Source organism: Rhamphochromis sp. 'chilingali' (genome assembly GCF_963969265.1).
Source record: "Rhamphochromis sp. 'chilingali' genome assembly, chromosome: 15".
In the NCBI taxonomy this organism is placed as follows: Eukaryota; Metazoa; Chordata; class Actinopteri; order Cichliformes; family Cichlidae; genus Rhamphochromis; species Rhamphochromis sp. 'chilingali'.
In genome coordinates, this window is record NC_137942.1 from 26172605 (window position 1) to 26188302 (window position 15698).

The 15698-nt window shown below is 42.6% G+C and overlaps 1 protein-coding gene across 1 annotated transcript in view; it reads left to right on the top strand.

Moving 5' to 3' along the window:
* grin2ba (glutamate receptor, ionotropic, N-methyl D-aspartate 2B-a) overlaps positions 1-15698 on the top strand; it is a 139514-nt gene that overhangs the window by 87960 nt on the left and 35856 nt on the right. The window contains exons 8-9 of the mRNA XM_080906272.1: positions 1131-1323; positions 12550-12664. Coding sequence (XP_080762398.1) covers positions 1131-1323; positions 12550-12664 — 308 coding nt within the window. The remainder of the gene's footprint in view (positions 1-1130; positions 1324-12549; positions 12665-15698) is intronic.

Below are 15698 nucleotides of genomic sequence, written 5' to 3' on the forward strand. Positions count from 1 at the left end.
TGCCCCAGGGCAGCTGTGGCTACAACCGTAGCTTGCCTCCACCAGTGTATGAATGCGAGAGTGAATGAATAGTGGCATTGTAAAGCGCTTTGGGTGCCTTGAAAAGCGCTATATAAATCCAATCCATTATTATTATTATTGTTAAATCCAGCATGATGAAGTCCTGAACCGCTGAACACGGGAACTTAATGACTGGTCATTAAAAAGAGATAAAGATTTATTGCTGGGAAACATGCACCATGAGTAATCAATTAATGATGACTATTAGTCATGGGTTTATTGTAATTAAAATTGAATATTGTAATGGATTTTATTGCCAATAACAGCTGTTTAATATCAGTGAAACTCATTTTCATAGCATCTGTGTTTAATACATCCCAAAGAGCCTAACAGTAAGTTAATGCCTTTTTTTAAACAAAAAATGTAACATTAAGAAAATATTTTCACATTCATGCAAGTTATTGTCGGGTTTTTAGGATACCTACAGGAAATTTTGTGTTTGCGATTCGCTGCCTGCCACCAGGCTGTCCTCAGCCTCGAGAATGCTTCGAATACCTACAGAGAAGGACGTGGTGGAGGAACGACAGGTATCCTGGCAAACAGCTGAATGGGCTGATGGGCACTTGGAAGGGCATCGGGAGAGATGGGCATGGAGGCACACAGACAGAGAGAGACCTGCAAATAAATATTCCTAAACATTTGACAGATTGTCAAATGCGAACAGGAGTCGGGCAGACAGAAGGACAGATAAGCAGGCGTGCGGAGAGTGCAAAGGCCGACAAACAGACCGTACAGAACGTACTTTAGACAGACAGATGGACAAACACAGCAAGATGATAGACTCTTAGTCAGTCAGAATGGGAGTGCTATTCATCTGCTCCCTGAGTCACTACGTAGTGTATGCTCTGTCTCTTGGAGTGTGTTCAAAGCATGTACACTCTATATATCCTAGCACACTGATCCCCCTGTCTCCCCGGTTTAGTTTCCTCCATCTGTCCATCTCGCTGTGTCTTCACTTTCCTCCGTAGAATCACTCCTTCCCTTCTCACCTCCCTTTAAAACAAAAAACCCCTCATCTACCTTCTTTCTGCATTTCCTCTAAACGATCTCTCTCCTCTTCTTGCTTCCAGGCCTGCTCTCTGTCTCCTATGATGAATGGGACTACGGCTTAGAGGCGCGGGTTCGCGATGGTGTGGCGATCATCACTATGGCGACTTCTACCATGATGATGGACCGCGGGCCTCACACCCTCTTGAAGTCTCAGTGCCACGGAGCTCCTGACAGAAAGACCCCCATCTCAGGCAACCCCAACGAAGTGCTCAGGTGAGTGAAGGTGGAGAGGGCGTAGCATGTCAGAGCAGCATGATCACACTTAATGGACCCAGTCTCAGTTAGTTTATCTGGTTTCGTCGGCACTTATAGTATTGCACGCAAAGCAACACTGTGACATTTAGATGTACGATTCGAGGGTCTTTGTTGTCATTATGCAAGGATAACGAAATTATAGTTTTATTTTCATTTTTCTACATTTGTGACACAACTTCCAGTGACGCTGGAAATAATTAGAGTCCGTCTGCTATCAGTTTACAATGAATGGAGTCGAGTTGGCAATGGCATGCAGTCTGTTGCGGTGATTAACACAGTGAATTAAATCAGTGAAAATCACAAGTCTGTTGCTGTCTGCATATACAGAAATTTGCATTAATCACAAATTCACATTAGCCACTTATACTCAGAGTCCAGCCAGAAACAGAATTTCATGCCCCTTTACTGTTACCTGGACAAATACCTGTTAGTTAACAGAAGTCTGAGATTGAACTATGATCTGGCACATCTTCATCCAGTTCTGAAACCGCAAAAAAACTTTTAAGCAGGGAAAACAAAAAGATTAAGTAGCATTAAGTGACATCTTGGATCTTACTTTTATTAATCACAGAGCTTCTGGTGGTGTGGTTTGCGTTCTTTATCAGTAAGCCTGCTTTCCCATAAAACGTTCAGCTCTCTGCTGGATGTTGCCACTTGCGCGCTGCTTGAATATGTCATTCTGCAGTAGTCTCGGTGTTCTCTAGGAACCACGATCCTTTTCCTTTGCTTTCTGCCCTGCAGCAAGCCGGCACATATCTCACGAAAACCAGCTCTGTGGTGCAAACCATACACTTCTGTACAATATAGAAGAAATGCCACAAAGCACTGGTCGTGTTTGTTTAAAGCTGTTTATTCACGCTAATGTGTCTGAGTTGATGTGGGAGTCATTTGTGGATGTTGCTTTAAAATTGCAACATTCTGGTGGTCTAACATCCCCACGATCACCATGGCACCGTCATCATTGGTGCAGCAGATGTTGCAGCACGTGCGTGTTAGCATCTCCATCCCCTGCACGCTGTGATCATCCTCCCCCCACGTAATAATACCCTATGCACAAACACCCCTTCACATGCTGCCATCTTCAGGAAAACCGACCCCACCCCTTCAGCTGTCCGTCCCAGCAGCAGGCCTTTTGAACTGGATGTGAAGCCTAGCGTTGGGCTGCGCTTTGCTCTGCGCGCCGCCTAATTGGTCCCAATGGCGTTTCAGTCGGCGAACACTATCCCCTGTCGTGCTGCGCTCCAGAGCTCAGCGCAGCATTATATTCAGTGGCGGTTTCACCCCTCCGCGACTCTGCGCGTCTGCTGGAGATAGATGTGCGTGGGTATGTGTGTTTTTATTGCCCTAAAGAGAGACCAACTGTCAAGGAAAGCCACGTGTGCATGTGTGCACAGGTGTCGTACAGGGCAGCATATGTGTGTATGCTTGCTAAAGAGACTGTCAGTATCGCTTCAGGACACCGGTGGCAGATCACAGACACTTGCACAGAAAACGAAATGCGCTGACCCCTTTTGGCTGATTCAGACAGATGTATAGATGCACAAATAGTCTTTTTCTGCCTTCTCCTGCAATTTTTCTGCTGAATGCAAGCATGCATACATCCCGAAATACTCTTCTCACGCTCATAAGACGCCAGAGAAACATGGAGCCTACTGTGGAAACTCGGGCTCTTCTTTTGGGATGTGTGTAATTTTTTTGCTCATGGTCAAGCTTAACTGCATCCTGCTCAAAGGCAACAAAACTTTGTTGTCCAGTCAACTCTTTGGATGACATTTCAGCCCCTGCCTGTTGTTCTCTCCTTTCTGAACCTTTTGCATTTGTTTCACCACTGCTTACTGCTTTGAGATAACAGTGGTGTTTATGGCAGCTGCTCTTGCCCCAGAATACAACCCCCTCCTCTCTCTTCTGTTCATGTGTTTGCCTTGCTGTGGTCTGCTGCGCACTGCTTTGTTCTTCTCAACTCTGCTGTGGTCTCTCTGCCGCGTTCTCTCTGCTCTGCTCGGCTGTCCTCTCGCGCCCCGTAGTCTTCTGTTTTTGTTCTGCCCTGCTCTGCTTTTTTCCCCCTACATCTGCTCTGCTTTGTTCTACTTTTATTCTGTTCTGTGGAGGGCTGCTCTACCGTTTTATCTTCTCACACCTCCTCGCCTCTCCTCTTGTCTCCTCTCCTCTCTTCTCTAGTGATTTTTCCTCTCATCTCTACCGTTCTGCTCCTCCCTAGTTGGTGCCTGCGCTGCAGACCTGCAGTTTTATAATCAACTTAGCTGTGTTGTTGATTAGATCAGTTGCAAACACTGCTAAGATCCTTTGCCCCTTTTCTGCTTTAACTAAATTTGTTTGGTGATAACCTTTGTCTTCAAGTGTTCAATCAAGAGATTAGCATTTGGCCTAGAGTCTATATATTAGAAAGTGAACGAACGCCTAGTTGCCCGGCTTGCGTGGCTGCTTGGCTGCATGGACCGATGCCCACCCGCTCGATTCGTTCACTACTAAGTGAGTCAACGAATGAAAGATGGATGGACGGCAGCTCAATCAAAAAGCTCTTTCCTGCGCCTGGGAAGCCTTACATTCTGTGTTCTCTCCAGTGAATACAAACTCCATTTGTAAAAATTTCAAGCAGACCTTTAAAGTAAATCATTAATAAACCAAGCAGGGGCACAATTAATTCTAAGCTGTCGAAAATGGCATTTAGCAGCTAAACCTGAAAATGAAGCTTTCATCTCAACATATTAAGCTGGAAAAACATCCATGGAAAATGGACCAATCAGAAACTGATTCACTGATCAATATAGGTCCCGAGCTTGCCCCACTGCTAAGTCACAATCCACATGTGCCAATCTGAAACATTTAGGTAAATAAACTAACTATTAGTGCTATAAAATTGGGTGCTTTAATGTTTACACACACACGCTACAGATTTTACTTGTAAACCCATATTTTTACTGCGATCTACGGTGGCCCTGAGAGGTCAAACATACTTAAGAAAACAGCAGCAAATAGAAAAGTGCAGCAAAACACACGAACCACAACGGAAATAGAAAAATACACAGCAAACGCTGACAAAAACCAAAAACAATCTCACAAAACACAACAGAAGTGTTTTTAGGGACACAAGAATGTGTCGGACCAGCTGCAGAAGTGAAGCTAACAGTAAGCAAACATGCTAACAGCAAACATGTATCTACAGCGGGGGTGGGCAATCTCAGTCCATGAGGGCCGGTGTCCCTGCAGGTTTTAGATCTCACCTTGGGTCAACACATCTGAATCACATGATTAGTTCGTTACCAGGCCTCTGGAGAACTTCAGGACATGTTGAAGAGCTAATTTAGCCATTTAAATCAGCTGTGTTGGTTCGAGGACACATCTAAGACCTGCAGGGACACCAGCCCTCGTGGACTGAGATTGCTCACCCCTGATCTACAGTATTATATGACAACATAGATGAATCCTCAGCTTCTTTTCTCCATGTGATCCTTTGCATTTCTTAGTTTCTGGTACATTATAAACCACGGCCGCTGCAGATAGCCTACAGGGTAGAAGTTCTCCAGTTGGGGATCTCAGGTTTAAAGAGTGGTAGCAAGTAGCGAGAAGTACCTGTACCTTGTTCTTGCTTTAGATATATTCCACAACATTTTTTTAGGATGTCTTTGAAGTGCGTGATTAAGAATCTGAAGCAGATGGTGAAGAAATCAAGGAAGGACGGTGGCAGTTATCCATTTTTAAACCTTCTTAAAAGCCGATGATTATATGGAAATACATATGTCCCAAAGTACGAGTGAAAAATTTGTATTGTAGCTCCAACACAAGTTGGTCCAGCTTGTGGATTATACACGAGCTAGGTCAGTAAGAGATGCATGGGAATATGTAAATTGAATCTAGTTTACATTTCAATCTGCTGGTGAACGAGGAAGACTGGCTCTAAGGTCACGGTCATCTACTCGAATTTATAAGCCATACATTAGCATTTTCTTGTTCGGCCCTCAGTGCCTCATAGAATACCACAAGAGAAGGACGCGTCACTCCACTAAGTAAATTAAGTCCATTGTAGCCAGCGCTGTGACATTCCAGCTAATTCTACAGCATGAGCCTGACAAATGAAGATAGCAGGAAGGGGAAGAAGAAGAGTGCAAAGCACAGAGGAGAGGGAGGGACAGAGCGAGGGAGAGGTGGCAGTAGAGGCCAGCAGCGAGCAATACACAACAGTGTGAGAATCATGAGTTTGACAACACTGGCCCTGACCTTGCCAGGCGTGGACAGGTTCCAGATGAGGTTGGTCTTGGAAAGGTGTCAAGTGCTTTTAAGCTCCGTGGGCATTTTTGAACTTCTGTGGCCTCAGTAAGGCTTTCAATATGGGGTATATATCTATATATATTTAAGCACATACACGTGTGTGCGTCAGTGTGTTGGTGTGTGCTTGCACGCATGCTCTGGATACAGAACAATCTGCAGTTGCATTTTGACCCTGTTGCGCTGAGAAATGCCAACTCAATGGGACCGTGTCCGACTCGGTGTTTGCGCGTGTCTTTGTGTGCATGTGCGTGTGAGTCTGTGGAGCCCAGCTGGATGTGTGTGTTTATGGGGCAGGCAGTGGGAGGTGGCAGATAGGTACCTGTTTTTGATGGGGCTTGATTGGAAGTAGGTCAGGAATCCTCTCTCCTCTTTCTTCCATCTCCCGTCTCTCCATCTTTATTGCCTTGCTCCTCCTAAATCTTTTCATCTGTCCTGTCACTAAATCTCTTTTTGTCTGCCAGGTTTATCCAGTCCTCTGCTTTTCTGTGTTTCTTATTTTATCTCACATAATCTTTTCCTTTCCCCAGTATTTTTTATTACATCCTTCTCGCTCTTTTCCCCTCCCCTCTGCTGCATCCCATCTTCACCTACCTCCTTTTTGCTGCAGGCTATTATAATTTTCAATTTGTATAGCAGTACAGTACATAGGTTTGTCTTTTAAGGTTTTTGAAGTTTTATTCCAAAATGCTCTGAAATTAGAAAATCAAGAGGAGAATATTGCCTCAGGTATCCATTATATCTGCAATGTAGACAATGCAGTCTGTTCGAGGGCTAGTGCTTTAAAGAAATGTCACTGTAATTAGTTTTAATTAAGTGCTGTCGATCATGTGTCAAAGCCACATATTGATGTCCACGCTTCTTCCCTCCTATTAGCGCAGCTTTGTTTACACATTCACTCATTGTATATGGATGCCGCTGAATGTATATAGTCACACCTCCCCTCGCATTCACACATTATACCCCAAGTGTGCACGCAACAAAGCCTCAGTATGTTTTTCTACCTCAGCCGCACGGAGCCCTACATGGCTTGTTATCACTCTCAGTATAGATCCCTCCTCTTCAGATCCAGTGATTACACTGTACCACAGTAATTGCTAAGGAGTGTAATTCATAATTAATTCATGTCAGGGTTAATTTATTAAAACTGACTTATCAATATTTTACACAACTCCTCCATTATTCACACCAGAACATGCGCTCAAACCTATCTTTGTCAGGCCATGGAGTTAGCATGGGAAGTGTGCTGCTGCGTGCCGTGTTGTTGTGGCACAGCGTTGTTCTGGTTTGTCTTTAGATAAACCTATGCATGCAAATGGATTCGCTGCATTGTGGTTCATGCTGCAAAAAATATGAGGCGTTTCCTGAATGTAGAAATCGTTTTCTGTAGATTTGATTGGAGTAGTACATGTCGGACTCCGGTCAGTGTTACTAGCTTTTGTTCGCCAGGTGACGACAGCTGCTGCTGTTTGAATTTTAATTCACCTCGTGTACAGCACAGCTGAGATACTCTCCTCCAGCTCATGCAGGAAACTGACAGGTTCAACAGGATATCAAAACATGCAATTTAGCGGGGAAGGTGGATGCGATTCTGTCTTATTATGCTAGTCACACCTGCGTATTCAGATTCCTACCATCCACATAACTTTATACCATCTCATGACACCTACAGTAACTTATGGAAAAGCAGGGATCGGTTTGTGTTCACATTACAGGAAGGCAGCGATGGTGACATGCAATCATCCTGTCACTCAGCTTTGGAATAACAGTCACCGCATTCTTGCAGCTCTAGTCTTTATATGCCTCTGTGAGGTTTGCTACATGGTAAACTGCATGGACTGTAAATAAAAGATGGAGATAGCCACCGTGAGTTATTCACTGTCTTTTAGAGATCTGTTTTTCAAGCCTACATTTGAGCCATTTTGGGCTTTTTCATCTTGGTTCTTTAGAGACAGAAGTGACCATTTTTGGAGGAGAGGGCAAATACCTTAGTAGTCACAGCCGGTTCTCACTCCCGAGGCCTAACATCCTGACGATTTGTCACGTCCCGCAGCGTTCCTGAGGAACGCGAAAGGTGACCTTCCACAATCTTATGCTAAGCGCCGGGTTATGGGTGAAATCCAGTAGAATGACGGTCCCGCGGTAATACACGTTCCAGCCATGTATTCCAGCCCTAACCATAACCTTATCCCAAACCTTAACAGCACTTTAATGACATCAAATAGTGTTTTCCAAAGCAATTTAAGTAAAATGACGAACATGTGTAGATTGAGTCCAAACGGTTCTCATGTTTCCAATCTCCTCATTTAGGGACGTGTTTGGTGCCCGGAAGCGTAATATGTTGACGATTTGTCACCTAGCATAAAATATTACGGTTTGGGAGTGAGAATGTGTTGGTAGTTAGCTAATGCTAACAAGCTGCATCTGTGGACTTTACACCAATCAGGCCTCTGACAGGTGAAGCGAATAACACTGATTATCTCTTCACCATTGGATGGGATATATTAGGGAGCATGTGAGCATTTTGTCCTCAAAGTTGATGTGTTAGGCGCAGGAAAATTGGGCCTTTTTTCCCATCATGTAGATGCGTGTGTGCGTTGCTTACCTGGAGAACACCTGGCACCAGGATGCACTAAGGGAAGAAATACAACTGACAGAGGCAGTCTGTTGCTTTGGACAATGTTCTGCTGGGCAACCTTGGGTCCTACCATCCATGTGGATGTTACTTTGACAAGTAACAACTACCTAAACATTGTTGCAGACCACGTACGCTCTTTCATGGAAATTGTATTCCCTGATGGCTGTAACCTCTGTCAGCAGGATAATGAACCCTGCCACGAAACAAAAATAGTTCAGGAATGGTTTGGCAGCACAACAATGAGTTTGAGATGTTGAGTTGACCCCCAAATTCTCCAGATTTCATTCCAATTCCAACACAACATTAGCAAGGTGTTCATAATGTTATACCTGATTAATATATAGGTACAACACACAGACGCAGACAACTGTTAATTTAGTGCTAAGTTACATACAATTAAAATACTACACATTTATTTGGCAAAGCTACACCATACAAACACCTGAAAAGAAAGCCATTTTAAATGTCATAGTTGCATTAAAAGGCTCCAGAGGGCACCAAAAACATGACCCAAAGCTCAGTTCAGTGACCAGAATGTGCTGAGGTGACGTCTACTACACCACTTGTGGCTAGTCACCTTTGTAGGTATACAGTCAAAGCAGCCACGCCCCTAATTTTGAGCCTTCAAAACCTGAAAAGGCTGAGTAATAGGAAAAAAATTGTCTGGTACAGTTGTTATAAATGGACCAAGCAAGAAACATACTTTTTTTGAACTTTTAACAAGGGACCCTATGGGGATTGACTCTCTTTCTTAAGTCTCAAGTGGTCTTTGAAGGAGCTGCTGTTCTGCTTTGGTTTCATTTGTCACTCCCAGAGACTGCTGCTTACTAAGCTGTTATCACTGTGTCTGGAGATGCGTGTAGGTCCAGTTTTATTATATTTACAGGAAGTTCAGAGAATGCGCTTGAATGAAGAGTGAACACAGATTGCTTTCCTGTAAACACAGAAGTTGCAGGATGATGAGGGGAAGAGAGACGTGTTGAAATCTGCCTGTACTATGACCCATCCCCTCCCTCTTCCTCTTTGAATCCCACCCCTCTCACTCTCTCTGTGTCTCTTTCCCACCCTCTGTGAGATTACCGTTACCATAGTAACAGTGGTTGTGGCTGCTATGGCAACACACATATGCTTGTGTTTCCTTGCTGTCAGTGTGTAGGATGCTCACGTGCACACTCATAGACACACACACACACACACACACACACACACACACACACACACACACACACACACACACACACAAGGCTCTGAATTGCAGCATGTAACAATAGCTTGCTCAGTAAAGATTAAAGGGACCGCAGCGTCGAGTCATTTTGTAAATGGCTTATGATTTATGCAGCAGATTCTATGCACTTTGTATCACTGCCAAGGCTCTACAGGAGCGGCTGTAAGCCGGACACATGGGGCTGCATGAGACGGTGTGATGGTGGATGAGTGTGATCATCACAGCCCATTGAAAATATCAATTTTTGATAGAGAGGAAAGAATAAGAAAGCTGGCATTAGAGTAATTGCTGGATTACATAAGTCATTTCATCACAGATAGATAGATAGATAGATAGATAGATAGATCCCATCAACATACAATCCTCTACATGCACACACTTCCAGATGCAGTATCTTTTGCCATGTATTTATTCATCTCTCTCCATATATATATATAGCGTGCATGCTTTTGAGGTAGAGAGTTTCCATGGAAACAGTCACAGAGCGGGAAGGCTAGGGGTGAGGGAGTGAAATAGTTAAGAGAGAGAGTGTGTGTCTGTGTGTGTGTGGGATGACAGTGAAGTGAATTCAAGTTCATCTGACATAAACATTGCTGTCCTCATGTACATGCACTTACACACTCCCACGCACAATAACCATACCCTCTGCATGAGGGTATGGCACTGCTGAGTGCTGTGTGTGTGTGTGTTGTTTTAGTTGCAGGGAAGTGAAATTATTCCACCTGACACACACTTCTGACACCCGATAGAAACTGCATTGCTCATGTGCGTGTCCCTTCAGCTCCAGGAAAAATTAACTTCAAATCGCTCATAGATTTTAAATTATGTCCGAGCAGTTATTTCAAATTGTATATTTAGTGAATATTTAAGCTGTTTGGTTGTAGATTTTTTTTCATCTCTTTGTAATTATCTTATGATGAGGACAATGGATAAGCTGGATTTTAATAATGTTTTTTAATCACAGTTCTCATGGCTGTGTTTGGCAGCCGTTCATGCAGAAATCAACCCCCAGACAGGACGACAGAGAACATAATTTAGCTTAAAGTCTTAAAACAGAGTGAAGCAACTACCCCGACTGTGTGAATAAAGGTAAAAAAAATCCACCTGCCAGAACCTCTAAAGCTCGCTAATGAGCTCCTTTTTTGAAGCATACGTTTTCAGAGTGTGGTCTGACTGCTGTTTCTTGGTCAGAAACAGTAACTTCATGGAATCTCTGCTGGTTGCATGGCAAAAGATTTCAGCCCAGAATGACTGCTATTTTCAAATCACTTGTTCATGCGCTTGTTGTTCATATGTAATGTGCACTGGATTTGGTCCTCGACTGTGTTAGACAGCAACCCTTCGACTTGATTACGATTTGGGTCTGTGACAAAAAGGACAGAGAAGCAACATTAACCACAGAAGAAAAATCCTGCCAATGGTGTGTGCTGCCCCTCGGCGACAGTCACAACAGTTTCTTTTCTTCTCAAGGTTGTCTCTTGTGCTACAGTCACCATAGGAAGAACAGTAGATAGAGACTGTAGCAGAACCGCAGTTAAGGCCGTAAACAAAGAACTTGTAATCACTCGCAGTTGTCGTCTCCAAAGCGACTTTGGCACATTAAGATGATGATAAAATGGCAATAAGACGAAGTCAGTCTGCTATCAGTTTGATTGATCGTGGTCGAATTGGCAGTTACATGCAGTCTTATGCAGTGTGATAAATTAGCTTACAGAATTTTGCATTAATTAGAAATTCACAGAAACTAATTACATTCAGAGTCCAGACAAAACATGAGATTTGAGACATTCCTTCACAAATAGAGACATCGTTGTGGCAGGATTGTGATTTAACTGTAAAATGATTAAGGAGCTTGGCAGCCTTTCTTTTTAATTTAAGAATGAAACCAGGACACAACTAGCTGAGTCTCCAATTGAAACGAGACTGGTTGCAGAATTACTCAGATTGATCGCAATGTGTTGGGAATCTCTCTGCAAACTTAAGCCACTCTGATCATTTTCGTTGCACTCACTCTGCTTTGACAGTCTGATCCTGTGAGATGAATTCACAGTGTGTGCACTGGTAAATGTCACAAAACAAGCATATTCCTTGTCCACGCTGACCTTAACCGTCACCTTCAGGCACTGCAGATTCATCCATGTAAAAACTCATGTTTGCTTCTAATATTGTAGTTGCAGAACCAGCTGTCATTACCAGCGATGATCAGAGGCATGGTAGCTGACTCAGTTGGACACAGATGTTCTTAAATGACGTATAAGACTCAAATGGAGAGACTAGTCTGAAAAGAAAATAGCAGCTACTATCAAAACAATCTGTAGATGGGTACATGTATAAGACTGAATGATAAGGGTCAGCCTTCAAAGTCTGATTGATATGGTTGTTAATTGTTTTTAATGCTGGAGATGTCGAATTTTTTTCTCACACCTTGTACAACGTGTGAATTTCTGTGTTTGTTACGTTTGAAGGATGAAGTACTGAGTGACCAATGTTTCCCTGTGTATCCAGTCTTTGTGCTAAGCTACCTACCTGCTGACTGTAGCTTTTATTTAACAGATAGAGGTTTGATATGAACTTTTTCATCCAGCTCGTGATGGGGAAATATCAGAGGGCAAATACACAAAATTTCACACTGAATGTCACAACAGAAAAGGTGAACTCATTGGCAGCAATTGAAATGTAATATTTGACATTTAGGGATGACATAATTTGCTGAAATTCATTTTCTTTAGTCCCGTCTTAAAGACATCATCTGCCGTTCTGTTGATGACTAATGTATATCTATTTATGGAAGAACTGGTTCGACATTAGTTGATAGCTGTTTCTTGGCAGATGACGAATTTATGCAATATCACTGGGTTTGTCAGAAAAGATGCTTAAAAAAATAAGTCGATGTGCAATAAAACTTTAATGATTGGAGAACTAAGTAATGGAACCTGAATGGATGTAGATATATAGAACAAATAAGACATTTGTGAAATGCCAGTGACAAGTGATATATGCGTCAGTCTGTTTCTTTCCTCAATGTTTTCTTCTGCAGGTACCTGATGAATGTGACGTTTGAGGGACGAAATCTGTCGTTCAGTGAGGACGGATACCAGATGCATCCCAAGCTGGTCATCATTCTGCTCAACAAGGAGAGACAGTGGGACAGGGTGAGACAGAGGGAGACACTGACGGTCTTTGTGTGTGTCGGGGGGGAGGGTAAGACACTCATATGAAAAAAAAAACAGCCGATGTGCACAAAATTATAAGTCCTGACTAACCTAATTGTCCTCTGTTGTTAACAGTAAAACATTTTGTAAACTGTTAAAATGAATAGAAGCAATGAGTTAGCTGTTCCCTATGAAGTCCGCGAGTATCTGTGTGTTTTTATCTGGATCTCTTATCGTCTGATTTTCACTTTTCAAGCATTTTAAGCCTTAAGCCTTATAGACGCAACTCTGATTAGATATTATCAGCTCAGTGAAGGTGCCTTTGAGCAATGCACTGCAGCAGAGGCTCCAGAGTGGTGATGTGTTATTTGAATGCTGCTCCACAGCTGTTTTAATTTCAAAACTTGGTTAGCAGTTGCCTATTTGTTATTCGGCTTTTTTTTTGTTTGTTACAAAATCCTGGTTATGCGCTGTCTCCAAAAAAATCTGTTTGTTTCACTAAAAAGATGTCAAGACACCCTTAAGAACTAACAGGCAGCAAGTTATTGTAAAGACTGGGTGGGACAAGGAGATCAAGGTAAATATATGGAGTGAAACTGTATTCTCTGAGTAGAATATGTCATTTTTTTATACCATCCCATACATACAGATATCCATTCATACATTTACAGACATCCTGATAATAAAAAAGTATAAGGCTAGAAAGACATCAATGATCTTAGAGAAGCAATTGTTGCTCCGCATCAATCTGGCAAGGGTTATAAGGTCATTTCCAAACAATCGGAGATTGATCATTCTGTTATTTACAAGTGGAAAACTCCCAAGACCTACACCAAACTTAGTGGAGGTCCCAGTAAATTCACCCCAGGGTCAGATCGTTTAATGCTCAGAGAAATTGCTACAAACAACAGAAGTGCTATATCTCAGACTCTTCAGACCTCAGTTAGCATGTTAAATGTTAAAGTTCATGACAGTACAATTAGAAAAAGAATGAAAAAATATGGTTTTTCAAAGGGTTTTCAGGAGAAAGCCTCTTCACTAAAAACAGCAGCAGCACTGCTCAGGTTTGCAAAGGTGCATCCGAACAAACCACAAGACATCTGGAACAATGTCCTTTCGACAGATGGGACATGAGTGGAGATGTCTGGCCATAATGCCCAACCCACATTTGAAGAAATTCAAATGCAGCATATCAGCATAAACACCTCATACCAACTGTGAAGCACAGTGGTGGAGGTGGCTGTAAAGTCAATTCAGTGACCTTACAGCCATTGAGTCGGCCATGAGTCCTCTGCATACCAAAGTATTCTCGAGTCAAATACGAGTCCATGTGTCTGACAGCTAATGCTTGGCTTAAAATTGGGCCGTGGAACAGGACAACGATCCCAAGCACAGCAAATATACGAAAAAGAAAAGAAAAGTATTGCCCAGTCACATACAACCTGATAAAAATGCAGTTAGCTGCATTTAGCTTAGCTTAAGTTAGCTGTGCATGAATGAACACCTGCAAATCTCAATGAACTGAAGCAACATTGCAAAAAAGACTGGGACAAAATTGACATGAGAGAAAGTCATACAGAGAAAAATTACTACAAGTTATGCTGCTAAATGTGGTTCTACAAGCTAGTGAATCATGTGGTCTACGTAGTTTCTCACCGTGCATTTTGGCTTGATTTTTGTTAAATAAATAACGAAACGGTGTAATGAATCATCTATTCTGGTTCATTCTGTTTACCTAAACCTCGTGCAGACTAGATATTTAAAACTTAGAACTGACAGAGGATGGGCAACAATAATTTGACAAATTAATGCTGTTGAAACTTTACTGGCCCTACTTTGTAAATGCCCAACAAAACGCAAGATTTACATTTGTTTAAGCTAGCTCTGTAGCGTTTTGAACAATGAACAATTTCTCGTTCTTCACCTTAAAAAAAGCAACAAAAACTAGAGAGCTGTCCTTACTTTGAAAGCTTTCATCCTGGCAGCAGTGTGAGGTGAGGGATTTTTTTAAGATTCTCACTGAGCTCTGCAGTGGCAGAATATGGAACACAAGTCACTAAAAAGGCCTTCGTTTTTCCTCCATGGATAGATAGATGCGTCCACTATTTGAGGTCATGTTGGAGTACTGTTTTGCCTGCCAGGGTGTTGAGACGGTCACATGACGATCACATGACTGAAATATGGATTCATAAAATAATGTAATTTTGGTCCTGTTGAAACAAAGAACGCCTTAAGGATGTGATCTGGACTTGCTGCCATTAGCAGCATTAACTGACACAACGTTGAGTTGAGCCGTGATTATGATGACATTATTTAAGACAATGTGTGTAGAACAAGTTGCTCAGACACTGATAATATTCTAACTGTTACTTGCTGTGGACAAAAGTAGACTCCCAACTTCCAGTGGCTTTTTTTATTAGCATGTTCTGCTAACGCTTCCACGCTCCCACAGAACAAAGGCATGCAGGTTTGAGTAACTGTGTGGTAAAATTGCCCGTGAACACAGAGGTGAATGGCTGTCCGTTTATGTGTCAGCTCTGTGATTGACTGCCAGCCTGCCCAGTTTGTATCCTTCCTCTTGCATAATGCAAACTGGGATTGGTTTCCGCCTCCTTATAACCGTCACACATAAGCAGTTATAGCTAAAGAATGGAGAGATGAGATTGAGTCTGATGCACAGAAATGGTTCAGGCACTGCACTGTGCCACAGGCCTTTAAAGCTGAGAGGTTGAAAGTTCAGCTGCGAGAGAGTTGCTGACTCGCGTATCGAAACGTACGACTTAATGAATAACAACTAAATGTCAGTCAAACTTTAAATGTAAAACTTCCGTTCAGTGAATGAAGGTGCAGATTTTTCATTGTACAGACTGGGAAAAAAGTCTCCAAGCACAGGTGGAAAAGAAGATGGTAGTGAACATATGGCAACAATAATCCCGTGTCCACAACCTTAAATGAACCTGACGCATCACCACCTGCCAAGTCACCGGCATGCATCTGTGTTTCCTGATGCTTACCCTCTATTGTTTCTGTGTCC